This window comes from Taudactylus pleione, unplaced genomic scaffold, assembly GCF_031769625.1.
Source record: "Taudactylus pleione unplaced genomic scaffold, aTauple2 ptg000259l, whole genome shotgun sequence".
Classification (NCBI taxonomy): Eukaryota; Metazoa; Chordata; class Amphibia; order Anura; family Myobatrachidae; genus Taudactylus; species Taudactylus pleione.
The window spans coordinates 8344421-8364121 of record NW_028284661.1 but is presented as its reverse complement, the minus strand read 5'-3'; the positions used below and the strand labels follow the sequence as shown (position 1 = coordinate 8364121).

The following is a 19701-nucleotide window of genomic DNA, read 5'->3' as shown; positions in this document are numbered from 1 at the left end:
CAGCGTATATCTATGGAACTGATGCGGAACAGCAATTTGCATCTACAGGTATTGGTACTGTAGGTGGCTAGTTGCATTGTCTCCAGAAGAATAAATACATGAATAAGGTTTTCTCATGTGCAGCGGTTTCCAGGTGAATTTGTTTTTATTTGTCTGCAGATGTAAAATGATCACAAGTCTGTTGATTGGGTAGCCATTGGCATAACTATAGGGGGTGCAAGGGGTGCGCTTGCTATGGGGTCCAGCGGCTTAGGGGGCCCGCCGGCCCAGCAAGCACTGCGCCCTGCCAAGTACAGCCAGCGACGATGTCTTTTTTAATCAGGAGCCGGTCGCGAGCTAATAGGAACTCGCAGACCAGCAGCCAATCGGCAGCGGCTGCTGGCCAGCTTGTTCCGATTGACACGCGACCAGCGCCTGATTAAAAATGACATCGGCTCTCTTAGAAGCTGGGAGGAGGCGTGGCTATGATCACATCCCTGGACCACGGCCACGCCTCCTCCCAGCTTCAGTGAGGAGAGATGGAGCGTTGTGCCGGGCTCAGGAGAAACTAAGTATTATGGGGCTGGGGGGGCCTGAGAAAATTTTGCTATGCCTCTGGTTAGGCCCCTGTGTGTAGCTGTTCTGCTGAACATATTGTAGCTAGCTTCAAATATTCCACTTTTTTAGTAAGGAAAGGTTTAAGGTCTGTTTCTCCTCTATGTGAAGAAGCAGTTTTTGAGACCTTTACATGGTGCTATGAATGTCTCCTTGCTTGCTATATAATGAACCGTTGTCTGATCATGTTACAAATCTTTTTATTCTTGGAGTAAAAGTCTAAGGAGCTCATTCAGAGGTGGCCGTACGGTCTACGACCGCATGGCCGCCTCAATGTTTTGCCAGTGCGCATGCGCACGAGGGAGCCGGCTCCCTCGTGTGCATGCGTGAGACCCGCTACGACCGACAGCACCGGTCGTAGCGGGTCTCTTTCCAAAGGGGGCGAGCTGTCGATGTTGATTGACAGCTCGCCCCGTTTGGAAGGCGGGCCGGGGGGGTGGCAGCCCAAACGGAGGCGTTCCCATGGGAACGCCTGCCGTTTGGGGGAGGCCCCACTGACATCACTAGTGATGTCAGTGGAGAGCTTCCAGCTCTGACAGAGCCAGAAGCTCTCCGGGGCTTACGACAAGTGAGACCCTACCCTAGGGTCTCGTCGTAAGCCCCGATGGTCGCGATGGTCTCTGACCATCGCGACCATCACCTGAGCGGTCGTTAGGCTGTGGGTTAACACCCACAGCTCTAACGACCGCAACAGAGGCGGGCGGTCAGGATGCAAGTGGCCGCCCAGTTTCTGAGCGACCGCTTGCATCCTCCGACCGCCTCTGAATGAGGCTCTAAGTGTGGGTACACACCTAAACGACCGGCAATCGTGGCGATGGTCAGGGCGATTTGCCTTCACTCTGGAAATCGCGTGATTGACGGTACACTCTTAGAAGATTTAATGAACAACGGAACAATCACTGTTCCGTCCTTCATTAATATGTACAGCCTCACATGCGATATCGTGCGATTGGCCATGCAGCACGATATACCCGATTTGTCGTTCCGGTTTGGCCAAATCGGGACGATATTGTTCAGGTGTATACCCACCATAACAATCAGTCATATGCTATTGGAGCTAAAACTAACTTGATAAATTAATTGCTTGTCTGTAGGCTCAAAAACGTACATTTTTTTCAAATGCCTGACAGATCATAATAGATCAAGCAGCGTACATGTTCTGCCATCTATTTGTTATTTATGATGGATACTAAGGGCCGTATTCAGTTAGAAGCGAAAAGTAAGTTTCGGCGATACTTTTTCGCCGATGACGTCATTTTAGCCGGTTTCAACTTATCCCCGTATTCAATTCCTAGGCGGAAAGTCAATGCAATGGACCCGGCGGAAAAGTTTTGTCTATGAATAGCAGGCGGAAAAAAGTGCAGAATTGGGGTTTTGGGGTGCAAACGTGGGAAAACCACCCAGCACCCTTTGGACAGCCCCCCAAAGGTAAACAGTGCAAATTTAAATAAAAAAAAAATAACACCCCAAAAAAGTACTTTCATTTTGGGGGCGGAAAAAAAACTAAAGTTGGAATACGAAGTTCAAAACTAGCGAAATAGACTCCAGGGGGGTCCCCAAATATGCCCCAGGTGTTTTTATGATTGCAGGTGATATTTAAAAAATTTTTAAAACGTCACATTAGCAACTTCAAAATATGCAAGTACCCATTTTCATGTACCCCAAATTTGATGGGACTAGTTATTGTCTCCAAAAAAACCTCCAAAATGCTATTCTTCACCACTTTGTAAAAAAACCGCAAAATAGCACCTATTGAGATCATTTAAAGTGGCCAAATACCTTCAGCAGGGCTATTCGGGGGTATCCAGAGTGATCCCCCATGTCAGTGCATCTTTTGGGGATTGTCAGGCTCATTTCCCCAAAACTGACAGAACTTTTTGCCAATTTCAGTTTCGCTGGGTCCCGTTTTCGCTGAATTGATTACGGGGATAAGCGAGCGCAATATTTTCTTGCACCCAAAACCAGCGATGATGGCGAAAAGTCCGGTAACTGACTTTTCGCTTCTAATTGAATACGGTCCTAAATGAGTGCACTTCAGGCATTGGTGTCCTCTATCTCTCTATTAGTTAAGCTGCGAATGTGAATCGTTGCACAAGTCCAGACCATGGATGCAGTTTTTCCATTGAGGGATTACAAATTGCCCTGTTTCTGCCAGTACCTATATTTCTCAATACGACCATATCATCTGTTTTGAGTCTTCTTGTTGTATTCCGAGTTATGTAGAAAATTGTGTTGTTGGCAATGAAACTGGATTGTAACCACTTCATAGGAACACTGCTCACTACCAGCTTCCCTATAGACTGTTTAGTTGAAACAAACTGTTGTGTTACTGTGATGATAACATTTCTGATTTTTGTCTTCTGTATGGATGATTTAGACAATAAATATCATCCCTTTTAGATATTTGCAGACAAAGGCATATTTATTCATTCCCAAATAATTTCCCAGGTAACATATCTTTTATTGATGCTATCTGTAGCAATAAGGGATGAAGTGTCAAGGCAATTTATCATTTTAAGCATGCAGATTCATCTGGTACAGATGAATCTGTTTTTCACCGCTGATCCATACTTGTCAATTCTCCCTGATTGCTACTATTTCAGGGAGTCTCCCTGGCAATCTCCCTGACTCCCTGAAGAGTCTAGCAATCTCCCTGATTGCACAATGCACCCATTATGAAGCTGTTACATAAAAGAAAGCTGTATACATTCACATGGGATTATTAGTATCATTTTCCTGCATTGATTATAAGGCACAATGATCGCTATGGCTACATGCATTTTCTAAAAAGTATTGTTTTCATCAACACATAGATTTTTGGGGATCATTTACATATGAATGTAAATCTATTTTATGACACGCCTCTCAGATGTAGCAGCACACGCCCACTTTACCGCTGCGCTCATAGGTGTTGCTTTCACGATCTCCCTGAAATGCTTTTTCAAAAGTGGGCTAGTATTCTCTGATCGTATTGGCAAAAGATTACACTACAGAGTTTGGGCCTGGCAGTGTTACTGTACATACACAAAAAGTCTAGAAGGATCTGAGGAGATCCCTCTTAACACTCTGATAGCACTTGGTGTTGGCTATTGGAAATGAGCTTCAAACAGCTAAGCTTTTTTGAGCTTATTAAACTTGGCCAAATCACAGCCCTAATGGGGACTGCAATTTACAGAGTCTTTTGCCTAATGCAGGAGATGTCTCCTACTGTGTATTAGGCTTTTTTTAAAAACGAAAGTTACTTAAAAACATGTGTAAACTTCTGTTTCTGCATGATTTTTGGCTGCAATTAGCTTGCTAAATAGGCTCTATAACATTGATTTATTATTTTTTTTTAAATATCATTATTAATACATTATCCATGGTCTTGCTATACTGTTGTAACCGGGTTGGGTACAGGATGCTAAGTAAGTCTAAGTAAGTCTAATCTAATCCCTAACCCTAACCCTCACTATTGCCTAAACCTAACCCTCCCTGCCTGCAGCCTAAACTGCATTTTCTCTAAAGGTTTCTACCGGAGAAAAAGTTGGCCAGTTTTCCCGGAAGAGGGGGCTCACACATATTTGTGGGCTCGAAGTTCCTGGGGAAGTTGAGTCAGAGAATGTGACTTACCTGATTGTTTATGTCACAACCTGGGGGAGCGTTCGCTGAAACTCCTTATACCTTCTATCCATCATTCCGGGATCAATCTTGATTGGCTCCTGCATCTATTTCCTTCTTGAATGAACACTGCTCTGATGCCGGTGATAGCGTTTCACATGTTTCTGGTTCTGGCTAATCTCCTGTTTTCCAGTTGAGTTCACAGTTATCCTGTCAGCTCCGTTTTACATGCCGTTTTTACCATCTAGGCAGCACGGTCCACATAACATCTACCTGCCGTTTGTGTCTTCCAGGCGGCACAGAAGGCACGATGAGCGCTCGCAAGCGGGTCGATGTTGGCCCAGTGCGCATGCCATCGCTATGGGTCTCGCTACAAAGGGTTGGTGGGCGTGCCAGGGGCGTGGCTGGCCAGACGGAGGCATTCCCATGGGAACACCTACCGTCTGGGGCCGGCCCAACTGACATCACAAGTGATGTCAATGGGAGTGCTTTCGGATCTGATAGAGCCAAAAGCACTCCAGGGCTTGCGGCAACGAGACCCTACCACAAGGGTCTTGTCGCAAGCCTGATGGTCGCTATGTTCTTGACCATCGCGACCATCTTCCTGGCCGCTCACTTTCTTCCTGGCCAGGAGGCCGCTCTAAAAATTCAGAAGGACGGCCCTGATTCAGAGCGAGCGCTCTGTCAGAGCGTCCGGCTCTGAATCAGGGCCTCAGGGCCTGATTCAGAGCCGCTCGTAAGCGGCCGCTCGTTCGCTCCGAGCGATGTTCGCACAGCTGCGCATGTGTATGGGTCGTAATGCGCATGTGCCAACCAGTCATTGCGGTCGGAAAACGAGCGCTCGCAAAATAGCGAGTGCCTGCTAATTTGAGTGACAGGATGAGGCGTTTGTGGGTGGTAACAGGGGAAGGTGCTTGAAAACGGGGAGTGGTGATCCGAACGCAGGCGTGCCAAACGGTCAAAACGGGCGTTTTAAGGGTGCCGGCTCCATCGTGCGCATGCGCACTTGGCCACCATCAACGCAATCATAGCGCTCGCCAGCGGGTCTGAATCACGTAGATGGACTGTTGTCATGAGTTGGCCCTCCGTAGTCATTTCCGTTGGGGGATTTCTGACCACATTAAGGATATACTAGTCCAATAGCCTTCTACAATGTAATTGGACGATTTCATTAATTTAGCCATCCGCATCGATTGGTGACTGTGGGAACGCAGGGTCGAGAAGAACTGTCCTTCGCTGCCTCCAGGATCTCTGGTTTGGGTGGCCTCATCGCAACCTGAGGAGCCAATGCATCTTGGGGTGTTTCGGCTTCTGGCTGAAGAAAAACACAGGAGACATTCTCTGGGTCTTTGTCTCTATTGTGGTGGCCAAGGACATGTAGCCCAGCTTTGTCCTATTAAATCGGGAAAAGACAAGGTCTAGGTGTATTTGGAGAGGTACATCTAGGCCTTGCATCCATCTCTTCAAAAATTCTGTCCTTATCTCAACTGTCATCAACTTACCCGGCTCTCAGATTTTTGTCCTTGCCTTCGTGGATAGGGGTGGTGCGGATAATTTTATGGACCTGTCTTTTTTCGAAACATTGAGTTTGAATCCTGTTTCCTTATCCAGTCCTGTGTGTCAGTTATTGGTCTGGATGGCGAAAGTCTCTCCAGAGTCCCGGTTGGCTTTTGGACTCCTCCTTAACAGCTATCCATTGGGGCTCTGCATCTGGAAGAGTTGTCATTCATCCTATATCTGCTGGCTCCAGTCGTTTTAGGAACCGTGGCTGAAAAAACATAACCCGGTGATCCAATGGCAAACCGTGACCCATTCACCTTGCAGCTGCCGTCTCATCTGCGCCGTCATCTGTTCCTGCTCCTTATCGTGACCTAGCCAAAGTATTTTCGAAGAAAAAAGCTGACATTCTTTCAACTCACCGATCCTTTGATTGTGCCATTGATCTGTTACCGGGTACCAGGCTTCCCAAGGGCAGGTTTTATGCATTGTCCATTCTTGGAGGATAAAGCCATGCAGGAATATATTCAGTTGGCTATGGATAAGGGATTCATTCATCCTTCTAAATCCCTAGTGGGAGCAGGCTTCTTCTTTGTCCAGAAGAAAGATGGATCACTCCGACCCTGCATAGACTTCCGATCATTAAATAAGATCACCGTCAAGAACGCATATCCCTTGTCCCTCATCTCCATTCTGTTTGATCAACTGCAGGAAGCTTCCATCTTTTCTAAAATCGACCTCAGAGGGGCATATAACTTCATTCGCATCAGGCCGGGAGATGAGTGGAAGATGGCATTTAACACCCATTCAGGACATTTTCAGTATCTTGTCATGCTGTTTGGCCTTTCCAATGCTCCAGATGTCTTTCAGGATTTCATTAATGAGGTGTTATGGGAGTTTCTTGGAGTCTTTGCAGTGCTCTACTTGGACGACATCCTCATTTATTCCAAGTCGGTGGAGGAACATCGTAGACATGTGAGGCAGGTCTTACAGAAACTTTTGGATAATAACCTGTATGCCAAGCTTGAGAAGTAAGAGTTTGAGGTTAAAGAGGTCTCCTTCTTAGCTATATAATCTCCTCACAAGGTTTCTCCATGGATCCTGGCAAGGTGAAGGCTATTTTGGATTGGGAACAACCCACTTCGCTGAAGGCCATCCAGCTTTTTTTGGATTTTGCAAACTACTATCGCATGTTCATTAAGTCCTTTTCTTCCATAGTCTCGCCAATCGTGGAGTTAACTAAAAAAGGAGCTGAGATCACAAATTGGTCGTCTAGTGCTCTTCAAGCCTTCAACACACTTAAGGCGGCTTTTGGGTGTGTACCTGTCCTTCGGCATCCTAACCCTGAAGTTTCTTTTGTCGTGGAGGTGGATGCTTCGGAGATCGGAGTAGACTCTATCCTTTCCCAGAAGGATTTCAAAGATGGCAAGTTTCATCCTTGTACTTTCTTTTCCTGGAAGTTTGACTCTGTGGAAAGGAACTATGATGTTGGCCATTAAATGGGCGTTTGAGGACTGGAGACACTGGTTAGAGGGGGCTAATCATGTTGTGACGTTTCTCACGGACCATACAAATCTGGCCTATATTGCAACGCCCTAAAGGATTGAATACAAGGCAGGCTCGCTGGGCTCTATTCTTCACCCGGTGTAATTATGTAATCTCCTTCCGACCTGGGTTCAAGAATATAAAGGCAGATGCTCTTTCTCGAAGTTTCTCAATCAATCATCCTCCAGTTATCTCAGAGGAAACCATTATTTCGGCTTCCAGGATTCATTTAGTTCTGACCAGAACCTTGGCTGATTCTCTCAAGTCTTTCCAATCTGAGGTTCCTCTGGAACAACCGGCAGGGGTGCTTTTCTTTCCTTAGAGGTTCTATAAAGCAGTCCTGAAGGACTTCCACGCGTCAAGAGCTGTGGGTCACCCAGGCATCTCTAAGACTTTGGAATTTCTGTCTCATTCTGTTTGGTGGCAGTCTATGTCTGGAGACACTTGTGAGTTGTCTTGGCATGTGATGTCTGTTCCAGAAATGAGACTCTCCTGCCTACGCCCTCTAATCCTTGGACGCATATTGCTATGGACTTTGTCGTTGACCTTCCTTTGTCTCCCATTGTTCTGTCATCTGGACCATTGTTGACCATTTCTACAAAATGGTGCATTTCATTCTACTAATCAAGTTACCATCAGCTAGAGAATTGTCAGCACTATTTTTACAGCATGTCTTCAGACTTCATGGGCTTTCATTAGATATTGTCTCGGATTGTGGGACTCAATTTGTTGCCCGGTTCTGGAGATGTTTGTGTGCTGACTTGGGTTTCAAAGTGAGTTTGTCTTCGGGCTATCATCTACAGTCCAACGGACAGATGGAGCGGGCCAGTCAGTCCCTGGAAGAGTCCCTCTGCTGTTTTGTTTCTAAGTGTCAAGACGCCTGGGTTCCACTTCTGCCCCTTGCGGAATTTGCATATAACAACTCCTGCCATTCTGCTTCCTCCGTCTCTCCTTTCTACTGCAATTTTGGGATGCATTTTAGGAGTAATACTTTTGAAACCAGAACTCCTTCATCTTCATCCGTTTCTTGGCTATGGTCAATCTGGAGGAAGGTGCACCATTCTCTCCTTCAAGCATCCAGTCGGTCCAAAGTATGGGCTGACAAACGTCGTAAGCCCGGTAATTTCAAAGTGGGAGACTTGGTCTGGCTGTCCTCCAGGAACATTAATCTGCGCCAGAGGTTATAGAAGTTGGGCCCCAAATTCATTGGCCCATTTAGAATCATTGCACAAGTTAATCCTGTGGCTTTTTGACTGAAATTACAGAGTACTCTTAGAATCAACAATATATTTAATTGTTCTCTTCTGAAGCCGGTGTTCTTTTCCTCCTGGTTTACTCCTAGGCATTCAGTCAGGCCTCCACCAGTGCTCGTCCAGGGGCGCCAGGAGTTTGTTGTGGAGAAGATCATTGACTCCAGAATTTCTCGAGGATGTCTTCAGTCTCTAGTCCACTGGAAGGGGTATAGATCTGAAGAGCGCTCCTGGGTTCCTGAAAGGTCTTTGTATGCTCCTACCCTGAAGAGAAGATTCTTTGAGAACTTTCCTGGCAAACCAGGGTCTAGGGGTTCTTTAATTCCTCGTCAAGGAGGGGTACTGTCACAAGCCACCGCACTGCAAATGCAGAGCGAGACGAATACCGGGCTAGCGTTCGCTGAAACTCCTACCTTCTGTCCATTATTCCGGGATCAATCTGGATTGGCTACTGCATCTATTTCCTTCTGGTGCGAATGCTGCTCCGATGCCGGTGAAAGTGTTTCACGTGTTTCCGGTCCTGGCTAAGGGGGTCATTCAGACCCGCTCGCGAGGGAAGTTTGCTCGCAAGCGGGTTGATGTTTGGGGAATGCGCATGCGCACAATGGAGGGAGCTCCGTCGTGCGCATGAGCGAGACCCGGCGAGCGACAACAAATACATCGCTCGGGGTCTCGCACCAAAGGGGGCGTGCTGTCGATGGTGAGTGACAGCACGCCCCCTTTGGTGGGCGTGCCGGGGGCGTGACTGCCAGACGGAGGCGTTCCCATGGGAACGCCTACCGTCTGAGTCCGGCCCCACTGACATCAGTAATGATGTCAGTGGGAGTCACTTTGGCTCTGATAGAGCCAAAATCACTCCTGGGCTTGCGGCAGCGAGACCCTACCGCAGGGTCTCGTCGCAAGCCCGATGGTCGCGATGGTCTTTGACCATTGCGACCATCATCACGGACGCTCGCTATAGCTATGGGTGGTAACCCACAGCTATGCGAGCGTCCATGAGGACGCTCCAAAAACAGGTAGGAGGGCCCTGATTCAGAGCGAGCGCTCTGGTCAGAGCGTTCAGCTCTGAATCAGGCCCTAGGTCTCCTGTTTTCCAGTAGAGCTCCCAGTTATTCTGTCAGCTCTGTTTTACCTGCCGTTTGAACCATCTAGGCAGCACGGTCCACATAACATCTTCTTGCCATTTGTGTCATCCAGGCGGCACAGAGTGCACTCCGTCTCCAGAGTGCGTTACCCAGCGTCCAGCGGTTTGTGTCAACCTGGCGGCACAGGTCGCACTCCTGCATCCAGCTACTTGTGTCAACCTGGCGGCACAGGCCACACTCCAGCGTCCAGCTGCTTGTGTCAACCCGGCGGCACAGGCCGCACTCCAGTGTTCATCCGCTTGTGTCAACCCAGTGGCAGAGGCTGTAATCCAGCGTCCAAAGTACACAATCCAGCGTACCACCGCTTGTGTCAACCCAGCCGCACAGGCTGCAATCCAGCGTACCGTCACGCTTGTCAACCCGGCAGCACACGTCTCTCATCAGCAACAACTAACCAGGGCTTACCAGCCCTCAAGGCTGCTACACGGCCCAAAGGCCACATCTTGTCCTACGGCCCACAGGCCACAACTAGCCAAAACTTTCCAGCCCTCAAGGCTGCTACATGGCCCAAAGTCCGCATCTCGTTCTACGGCCCACAGGCCACACAAGCCAACCTCTTCCAGCTCTCAAAGCTGCTCCACGGCCTCAACAAGCAAAGCCATCCAGCCCTCAAGGCTGTTGCAGGACTGTCTCCATCAAAGTAATACCCATTCCATAACAGTTTAGTTGCGAGAACCGGCATTCTCCGGCTATAGTGCCCGGCTATTTGCGCCATGCTAAGCTAGAAAACTGCCTCGTAGCCGGCACTTTAATCGGATTTCTTCTTGCACCCTCAGGTGGGTGCGAGAAAAATCATTAGTCAGACTAAACAGCGCACTGAATTGAATAGCTCCGAGAGCTCCTTCCCGGCGCTCTTAACAGCTTGCTTAATTTAATTCCTCCCTTTGTGACAAATAGCCTTGGGCTGGCTGAAACCATGGTAGAGTGGTAGAGAGACTCCCACACTGCGGGTCTCCCCTCTATGGTTCCACAAGCCCAGGCTGGCAAAGCCTAGTGTTGGTTACACTCAAACCAGAGGGGATCCCATGTCTGTTTTCCCCAGAGTTTTGGGTAACTTGCACTATACTGAAAGCGCTAGTGTTGGTTCAAAATTGGGGTGTGAGACTCACACTTTTTTTCTTCGTTTTGTTTACGTACTGTAAAGGACCTTGCTTCTTGACAAGCTTCTGCTATCCAGTTCTTTATTTCAATTTGACTTGGAGTCCATTGGTAATCTGAATGTATAGGGAGAAAAATTTATGACAAACGACGTCTAGAGACAGATTACCAGGTATTTGTGATGATCATTCTCTGTGTATGAAGTCAAAGTGCATGGCCAGCTTTAGTCAATGAAACCTACATCTACGTACTTCTAAATCGGGATGCGGTTAATTTACCACCGCCCAGAATTCCGTCCGTCGGAATTCGGAAGGCGGAAGGACAACCCGGGACTAAAGTTAGGCGTCGGCATTTCGACGCCTATCTTTAGTCCCGGTTTGGCCTTCTGCCATCGGGATTCTACCAAAATCCTTATCCCTGGCATCCCGAACGAGGAAAGCTGGGGACAGTTTAGGTTATAGCTGCGGGTGTGGTTGGGGAGGGTTAGGTTTAGGCACCCATGGGGGGACTTAGGGTTAGGCACACACAGGGAGGGTTAGGGTTAGGCTAGGGGAAGGGGGGTAAGGGTTAGGCACCCCCGGGGGCGACGTTAGGGTTAGGCACCCCCAAATAAATGTATTCTCTCATCCTACAGTGCTTCCCTGTCACTTTCCAAGCAATCATATTTCAAGAACCTCATCTCCTCCCAGTCCTCAAACCCCTGGCGTCTCTTTACCACTTTCAACTCCCTCCTCTGCCCTTCCCCTCGTCAACTCCCCTCCTCCCTCTCTGCATTTGACTTTGCCACCTACTTTACATCTAAAATTGAACTAGAAACGTAGAATTTGACGGCAGATAAGAACCACTTGGCCCATCTAGTCTGCCCCTTTTCATGTATCCTTTAGGCAATTTCAACCCTATTTGCTCCTTACGTTTCTCTTAAGGATATTCTTATGCCAATCCCAAGCGTGTTTAAATTGTTCCGCCGTTTTAGCTTCAACCACATCTGATGGGAGGCTATTCCACTTATCCACTACCCTTTCTGTGAAGTAATTTTTTCTCAAATTTCCTCTGAGCCTACCTCTCTCCAGTTTCAATGCATGTCCTCGTGTTCTTGTACATCTCTTCCTTTGAAGAATGCTTCCCTGCTGTCACTTGTTAAAACCCTTCATGTAATTGAAAGTTTCTATCATGTCCCCACTATCCCTTCTCTGTTCCAAACTATACATATTAAGATTTTTTAGTCTTTCTGGGTAAGTTCTGTGCTGTAGGCCATGCACCATTTTAGTTGCCCTTCTTTGCACCATCTCTAATTTGTCTATATGCTTCTGGAGATATGGCCTCCAGAACTGAACACAGTATTCAAGATGAGGCCGTACCAATGATCTATACAGTGGTATTATCACTTCTTTTCCTGGATGTCCCAGCACTTTCTTAAACTTAACATGTCTAAGACTGAGCTGATTCACTTCTCACCATATTCCATTACCTTACTTCCCATAATTTCATTATCTATTGATGGCACAACTGTCTCATGTAGCCCCACATTCATCACCTCTCACAGTCCTGCCGTTTCCATCTCAAAATATTTCCAGGATTAAACCCTACCTTGTATGCTACTAAAACCCTAATCCACTCGCTGGTCACCCCCCGATTGGACTACTGTAACCTTCTCATAGCTTTCCTCCCAGTCTCCCAACTCTCTCCACTACAATCGGTCCTCAATGCTGCTATTCGGCTCATCTTCCTGTCCAGACGTTCTACATCTGCTTCCCCTCCTTCAAGCCCTACACTGACTCCCCTTCCCCTTCATATGCCAATTCAAGATTCTTACACTCGCTTGCAAAGCCCTCACCCAATCCTCTCCCACTTATATCTCTGACCTCATTTCCCTTCTCCCTTCACACTCCCACCCGTCCACTTCGCTCAATAAATACATGCCGCCTCTCTTGCCAACTTCCTCCCACTCCTGCATCCAAGATTTTGCCCATGCTGTTCCCTACCTTTGGAACGCTCTACTTCTTCCTATCAGACACTCCACCTCTCCACAAATCTTCAAATGGGCTCTCAAGACCCACTACTTCATCAAGGCCTTCCAGCTCTCATCCTAACCCATTTCATGCTATAAACTCCCTATCTTCCCCTTCTGTGTCAAGCCTGTCTGTCTACCCCTCCCCTTTAGAATGTAAGCTCTTACGAGCAGGGACCTCTTCCCTCATGTGCTTCTCCTTACACTTTATTCTACTCCTTACTCCTATAAGGGCACCTAACACTTGACGGCAAACTCCCTGCTGCTTATTGTGAGTGTTTTAATCACTATTGCAGCAATGTATACAAACCATGTCCTTGTCCTGCACTGTAATGTACTGTAAGTTACTCGTCTCTTGTTCACTTATTACTTTATGTACTCTGTAATACGCTGCAGAACACTTGTGACGCCATTTAAATAAAGGATAATAATAATAATTATGCGCCCCTAAGGGAGGGTTAGGGTTAGATGAGGGAGAGGGGAGGGTTAGCGTACTTATGTGCCCCTGTCAAGATCTCCTCCTGTCAGGCTTCCGGCGTCGGTTTGAGAACCGGTGGCAATTCAGCCGTTGGTATTTCATACCGATTCCTTCTAAATCATCCCAGGCCTCTACTGTAGTACTAGAGGATGTAGTTACCAGCACATAATAGTTTCTTGAATTTTGAAGTTACTGAAAATTTTATTTCACTTGTACCCTGCATGTCACTGGATTTTATTTGCTACAGCCCGATAATCTACCTGAAACCACTGTGAATACGCAGATTTTCTGCTTGTGTACAAGTGTGTAGTTTAGTCTGAAGAAGCAGTGTTTCAGAGGCAGCCCCTACTTACACACTACCAATATCAGTCCTCCTTAAGTTGTAATTTGTGTCTTATTCCAAAGTTTCTTTTATTTTCAAAAACTGTCCAGCAATTAAAGTAGTGTTTTGCATATATTTGCAGTTATATTTCAGTTGTTTTACTACTAAAAATAAGAAAATGTAAATAGTATACATTTTTTTATGGTGGCAAAAATATATTATCTCAATACATAATTTAGAAACTATACTTAGCAAATTCTCCAGTAGATGGCAATATAAGCTCACTTGTGGAATATGCTACTATCTGTTACATACTAATTGTTCTCACACAACCATGCAATATAAATCTTCTCTAAGTGCCATTATTTATCTGCGGTACATTATTGTCATTATTTAACAATTTGTTTTATTTTTTCAGTTATGAGCTGGTGAAGTACCTGAGACATTACATCAAGAGCTGTCTGGGAACTGTGATAGAGGATGAAACTGAGAGCTGTACCTTTGCTCAGAGTCAGGGAGAGGGAACTGGATATGACACTCTTGTACACCGTGTCACCAAACGGACACGCGAATCTAAAGAGTGAGTGTTTGCACGATTACTAAGCAGTGATAGCCATCAAAATGAGGATGTGTTTGGTTCATTGTTTAATATCATGTCTTTATATGAATGTGAAAATAAAAGGTATTTGGTAACGTTGCATTAGGTGCAACATTTGCACTAAATCACAGAAACAATCAGACATATTTTCATTGTCTACATTCCACTAAACAGATGAGAAACTGATCAGTTTGGGCAGCTTTTGCACCTCAAATGTAATGAAAATGTACTTGTGTGGTCTTTATATATTTATTTATGTATGTTAATTTTCAACCCAAAGTCATAAAATACTGTTATTTATTTGATCACATACTTCTCTATCTGGCAATCGCTGACAATAAGTAAATAACTTTACACCATTGCCCTCACTGTTGTCTGACTGGAGGTTGCTATTTTGTTGGTTTCAGTCCCATTAGTGCTGCTACCTGTCTTTGTATATAGATATATAAAATATATACATACAGTCAGGTGCATAAATATTGGGACATTGACAGAATTTTCATATTTTGGCCTCTATTCACCACCACAATGGCTTTGAAATGAAACAACCAAGATGTGCTTTAACTGCAGACTTTCAGATTTAATTTGAGGTTAATTACATCCTAATCAGGTGAACGGTGTAGGAATTACAACGGTTTCTATATGTGCCTCCCACTTTTTAAGGGGCCAAAAGTAATGGGACAAACTAAACAATCCTAAATCTAACTTTCACTTTTTAATACTTTGTTGCAAATCCTTTGCAGGCAATTACAGCCTGAAGTCTGGAACGCATAGACATCACCAGACGCTGGGTTTCATCCCTGGTGATGCTCTGCCAGGTCTCTACTGCAAATGTCTTCAGTTCCTGCTTGTTCTTGGGGCATTTTCCCTTCAGTTTTGTTTTCATCAAGTGAAATGCATGCTCAATCGGATTCAGGTCAGGGGATTGACTTGGCCATTGCATAACATTCCACTTTTTAGCCTTAAAAAACTCTTTGGTTGCTTTTGCAGTATGCTTTGGGTCATTGTCCATCTGCACTGTAAAGTGCCGTCCAATGAGTTCTGAAGCATTTGACTGAATATGAGCATATGATATTGCCCGAAACACTTCAAAATTCATTCTGCTGCTTTTGTCAGCAGTCACATCATCATTAAATACAAGGGAACCAGTTCCATTGGCAGCCATACATGCCCACGCCATGACACTACCACCACCATGCTTCACTGATGAGGTGGTATGTTTTGGATCATGAGCAGTTCCTTTCCTTCTCTATACTCTTCTCTTCCCATCACTCTGGTACAAGTTGATCTTTGTCTCATCTGTCCATAGGATGTTGTTCCAGAACTGTAATGGCTTTTTTAGATGTTGTTTGGCAAACTCTAATCTGGTCTTCCTGTTTTGTGGCTCACCAATGGTTTATATCTTGTGGTGAACCCTCTATATTCACTGTTGTGAAGTTTTCTCTTGATTGTTGACTTTGACACATATACACCTACCTCCTGGAGAGTGTTCTTGATTTGGCCAACTGTTGTGAAGGGGTTTTTCTTCACCAGGGAAATAAGTCTTCTGTCATCCACCACAGTTGTTTTCCATGGTCTTCCGGGTCTTTTGGTGTTGCTGAGCTCTCCGGTGCGTTCTTTCTTTTTAAGAATGTTCCAAACAGTTGATTTGGCCACACCTAATGTTTTTGCTATCTCTCTGATGGGTTTGTTTAGATTTTTCAGCCTAATGATGGCTTGCTTCACTGATAGTGACAGCTCTTTGGATCTCATATTGAGAGTCGACAGCAACTGATTCCAAATGCAAATGTCACACCTAGAATCAACTCCAGACCTTTTTAGCTGCTTAATTGATAATGAAATAATGAGGGAATAGCCCACACCTGTCCATGAAATAGCTTTTGAGTTGATAGTCCCATTACTTTTGGCCCCTTAAAAAGTGGGAGGCACATATAGAAACCGTTGTAATTCCTACACTGTTCACCTGATTTGGATGTAATTACCCTCAAATTAAATCTGAAAGTCTGCAGTTAAAGCACATCTTGGTTGTTTCATTTCAAAGCCATTGTGGTGGTGAATAGATTCCAAAATATGAAAATTCTGTCAATTTCCCAATATTTATGCACCTGACTGTATATAGCTAAATGTCTTTGATCTGTTATTTTTAAAGGTAACAACTGAAGATGTTAGAAAAAAAACCCCACAAAACTAGTGCCTTTAAATAAATTTTAATGTGGCTTCGATGAAAATATATACAATGGCAGCTGTCAAAGACTGGCAAGCGAACAGTCGGTTCTTAAAGTTGATGTGGTGGAAAGCCGGAAAACAGCAGCTCTTCTGACACCAGTGCTCCCATTACAGTACTTCGAAGCTCTACAGCCTAGGTGCTAGAGACGACTATGAGCTAGACTGTTAGAGCACTCATTAATATGCTATTAATATGTGTGCTCTTGTAAAAGTATGTCTGGCTCAATCATGGATGGCTCCCAATGGGCCTGATTTTTAGAAGTGGGTTTCTTTAGTTAATGCTACTGTTAACCATGAGCGATATTTGTACCCTGTGCGTAAAGCAGAGTCTAAATTTTACCATATTTGGACAAGATGGATAGAGTCGAAATATGCACCCAATCGGCCCTCGCTATAACATATGTGGTGAAATTAGTTTCTGCTTTAGAATATTTTTTTCTAAAGAATATACTTAATGTGGCATTTGTTACTTCTGTTTTTGTTTTATTTGTTTATTTTTTATTTCATTTTATTTTCATGCTATTTTATTTTGTGATATTGTTATATTATGCAATATTATTTTAGCATTCTCCATATTGAAAGATATGATAGATTTTGCTTTACTCTTTTTATTGTTATCTGGAAAGGCAATTAATGTTGAGATTATTCTGTTTAGCTGATGGAAATTGATACACTAGAATCAGAAATATTGGGCCAAATGTAATAGGTGAGAGTTTAGAAAATCTGAGAGTTTAGCAGTAATCTCTCACACTTTATAAACTCGGCCAATGTAATAGAGTCCGAGAACATGCAAACTCGCATTTTTTTCAGACTCAAAACTTTCACAATTTAAACTCTCATCCAGATGTTTTACCATTTTGAAGATACAACTCGACCAATATAATAATGTGAGAGTTTACTGCTAAACTCTCACATTTTTTAAACTTTCACACTATTACATTTGGTTCATTATGTTTAAATGTAATAACTCTCTGTAGTAGTGTCTTTCCTTCTGATTTTTCTTATTGTGATTCTTGTACGATATATGCATATGTTTATATTTTTATGTACTGCTATGTTTAAAAATTAAGAATACCTCAATAAAAAATACTTATTCTAAACGGCAGGTCTTGTGGGGTACTACCGTTATGCAATGGCTAGTACCTACCAATAGTGTTCCAGGGAAGGAAGTGATTCGGCGACAGGGTCATGGGCGCCCAATGCTCATTGATGCGCATGGGAAGCGAAGGCTAGCTGGCTATGATAGAAAGGTGTCAGAACTTGGGATGGGACATTCCATATCCAAAGTTGTGCGGTCAGTAAAAATTCCTCGATCTGCGATGTCACGTGTGTACCGGGAATACCTCATGATTGACATGCTGCGGCATTTGGGGAATGGAGCAGGGACGTGGTTGGCCACCATTCCTGGAAAACGTGAGTTTGTCGCCCTGGACAATGCCAGGGTCTGCGTCGATGGATGCAGATTTTCTGGCCTCGCTGCTGCCAGGACCCAGCCAGGTTGCAGTCTGGCCAAAGGAGCGCAATTGTTGCGATGGTGATCCCAGCCTGCAACCTCAATTGCAGCGCTGGGATCGCAGATGCAGCAAGGAGGTGTCTGTTCTCGACAGACACCTGCTGCATTAGCATTTTAGATGGACGAAATTGCACAGCCGCTTGTGTGCGGCTCTGCAGTATCGTCCATCTCTGAATCCAGCCCCTAGTCTGCAGATTTTTCCTCTGTTTTGGCTCTAGGCTTCTCAGCTAGGACCCTGCTACAGTGTTTCCAAGTACTCTGGTTGCTGTAAAGACCTCATCAGGTTTTGTGCCAACAAATGCCGATCTACAGTGACTCTGCATCTTGACAAATGCTCAACATTTCATCTATGACTCTATTGGGGTATTACTTGATCCTTTATGTATAAACAGAGCCTATTGTTTGAGGATACAATAAAGAGAGCCATAATTTTTCCTGTATTTAAGATTGTGAAAGAAATTGTGAGTTAAGACTGTCAGAATTTGGAAAGGCAGTCTTGCCAGAATTAAATGCAGGTATCCTGTGAAAGAGGAGCAGTGTCCTGATTGGTGTGCAGTACCCAGGGGGGATGCTGCAGGTGCAGAATGAATCTCTAGAACAACCATTCCTTTAGGATGGAGCTTTATTAATGACACTATAGATAAAATATTGGAAGTTCCTTTTAAAAGTTGCAGGACTGCAGCTATTTATTTTTATCTGGTATGATTGTGGCTATGCAAACGAATTTAGAGGACACATAGCCTGTTTCAGCAAGTATCACTATTGCAATCACGGTAGCACTCACACATGCAGTTCTCTGTGAAAGTATGCTAATAATTGCAATCCAAAGCACTCTCACTGACAACAAGTAGACGCCCACTTTCCCTCTCGCTCATCCGTAATACCTTGCAATCCAGCCAAAACATTGGTACATCGGAGCCACATTTAAGTCAGGTCTGACCCTACAACTAAATTGCTAACTTCCTGCACGCAGCTTAAGCTGTGTAAGCCATCGCAGTTGATAATTTATGCACGTCCCTGCAATGGCGTTCAAACACACTGGCACGCCTGCGTTTTTCTGGACACCCCCCCCATCACCGCCCCTGGTACTTCCTGTCAATCACTCTGCGATGGGTCTGCATAGTCACTGCAATCGCAGACTTGATTGCAGTGGTCAGTGGTTCGCACTTTTCAATAAAGTCCAGATAAAGTGCCAATAGTCTCACTCAAATAGGTAATAGAGGTAAGATGCGGACTTCAGGGACAGTGCTGCAGAGCTATGCAATTTCTTTAAAGACCTTTCAATTATTTTATCCATGCTGTCCTTTAGAATTGCCCTATGCTCTAAAGCAGTGGTTCTCAAACTCGGTCCTCATGACCCCACACAGTTCACATGTTCTAGGTCACCCAGCATGTGCACAGATGTATTCATTATTCACTGACACATTTTAAAAGATCCACAGGTGGTGCTAATTATCTCACTTATGAATCCATGCCCATTTTCCAGAGTTTAATATCATATGGTCGATTGTCATTGGCTCCCATACATTACTAGTGTTCACTCTAGCTCCGGCGGCAGGCAGGGCACTGGGGGCATGGCCATTGAAAAGGGGGCATGTCTATAAGACGCATTCCCTTTTTGTCACTCTTGGGGGCATGCCCGGCACTTACGGAGACGCCCCAAGCGCTGCTGAAAGGAAGAATAGATGCCGGGCTCATGCGCCCGGCGTCGATTCACCAGCGGTGACTGGGTCACCGCACATTTCCCCACCCGCGGGATACTGCGACCTGTGGGTGGAGACGGCTGTTTTAGCGGCGCGCTGCGCGGTAAGGGCAGGGCGCTTGGGA

At 45.2% G+C, this 19701-nt stretch overlaps 1 protein-coding gene across 1 annotated transcript in view; it reads left to right on the top strand.

Annotated features, from left to right (window-relative positions):
• The window catches only part of TBC1D32 (TBC1 domain family member 32), a 484474-nt gene that overhangs the window by 18884 nt on the left and 445889 nt on the right, over nucleotides 1-19701 (top strand). The window contains exon 3 of the mRNA XM_088481005.1: nucleotides 13956-14117. Within this exon, the coding sequence (XP_088337131.1) occupies nucleotides 13956-14117 (162 nt within the window). The remainder of the gene's footprint in view (nucleotides 1-13955; nucleotides 14118-19701) is intronic.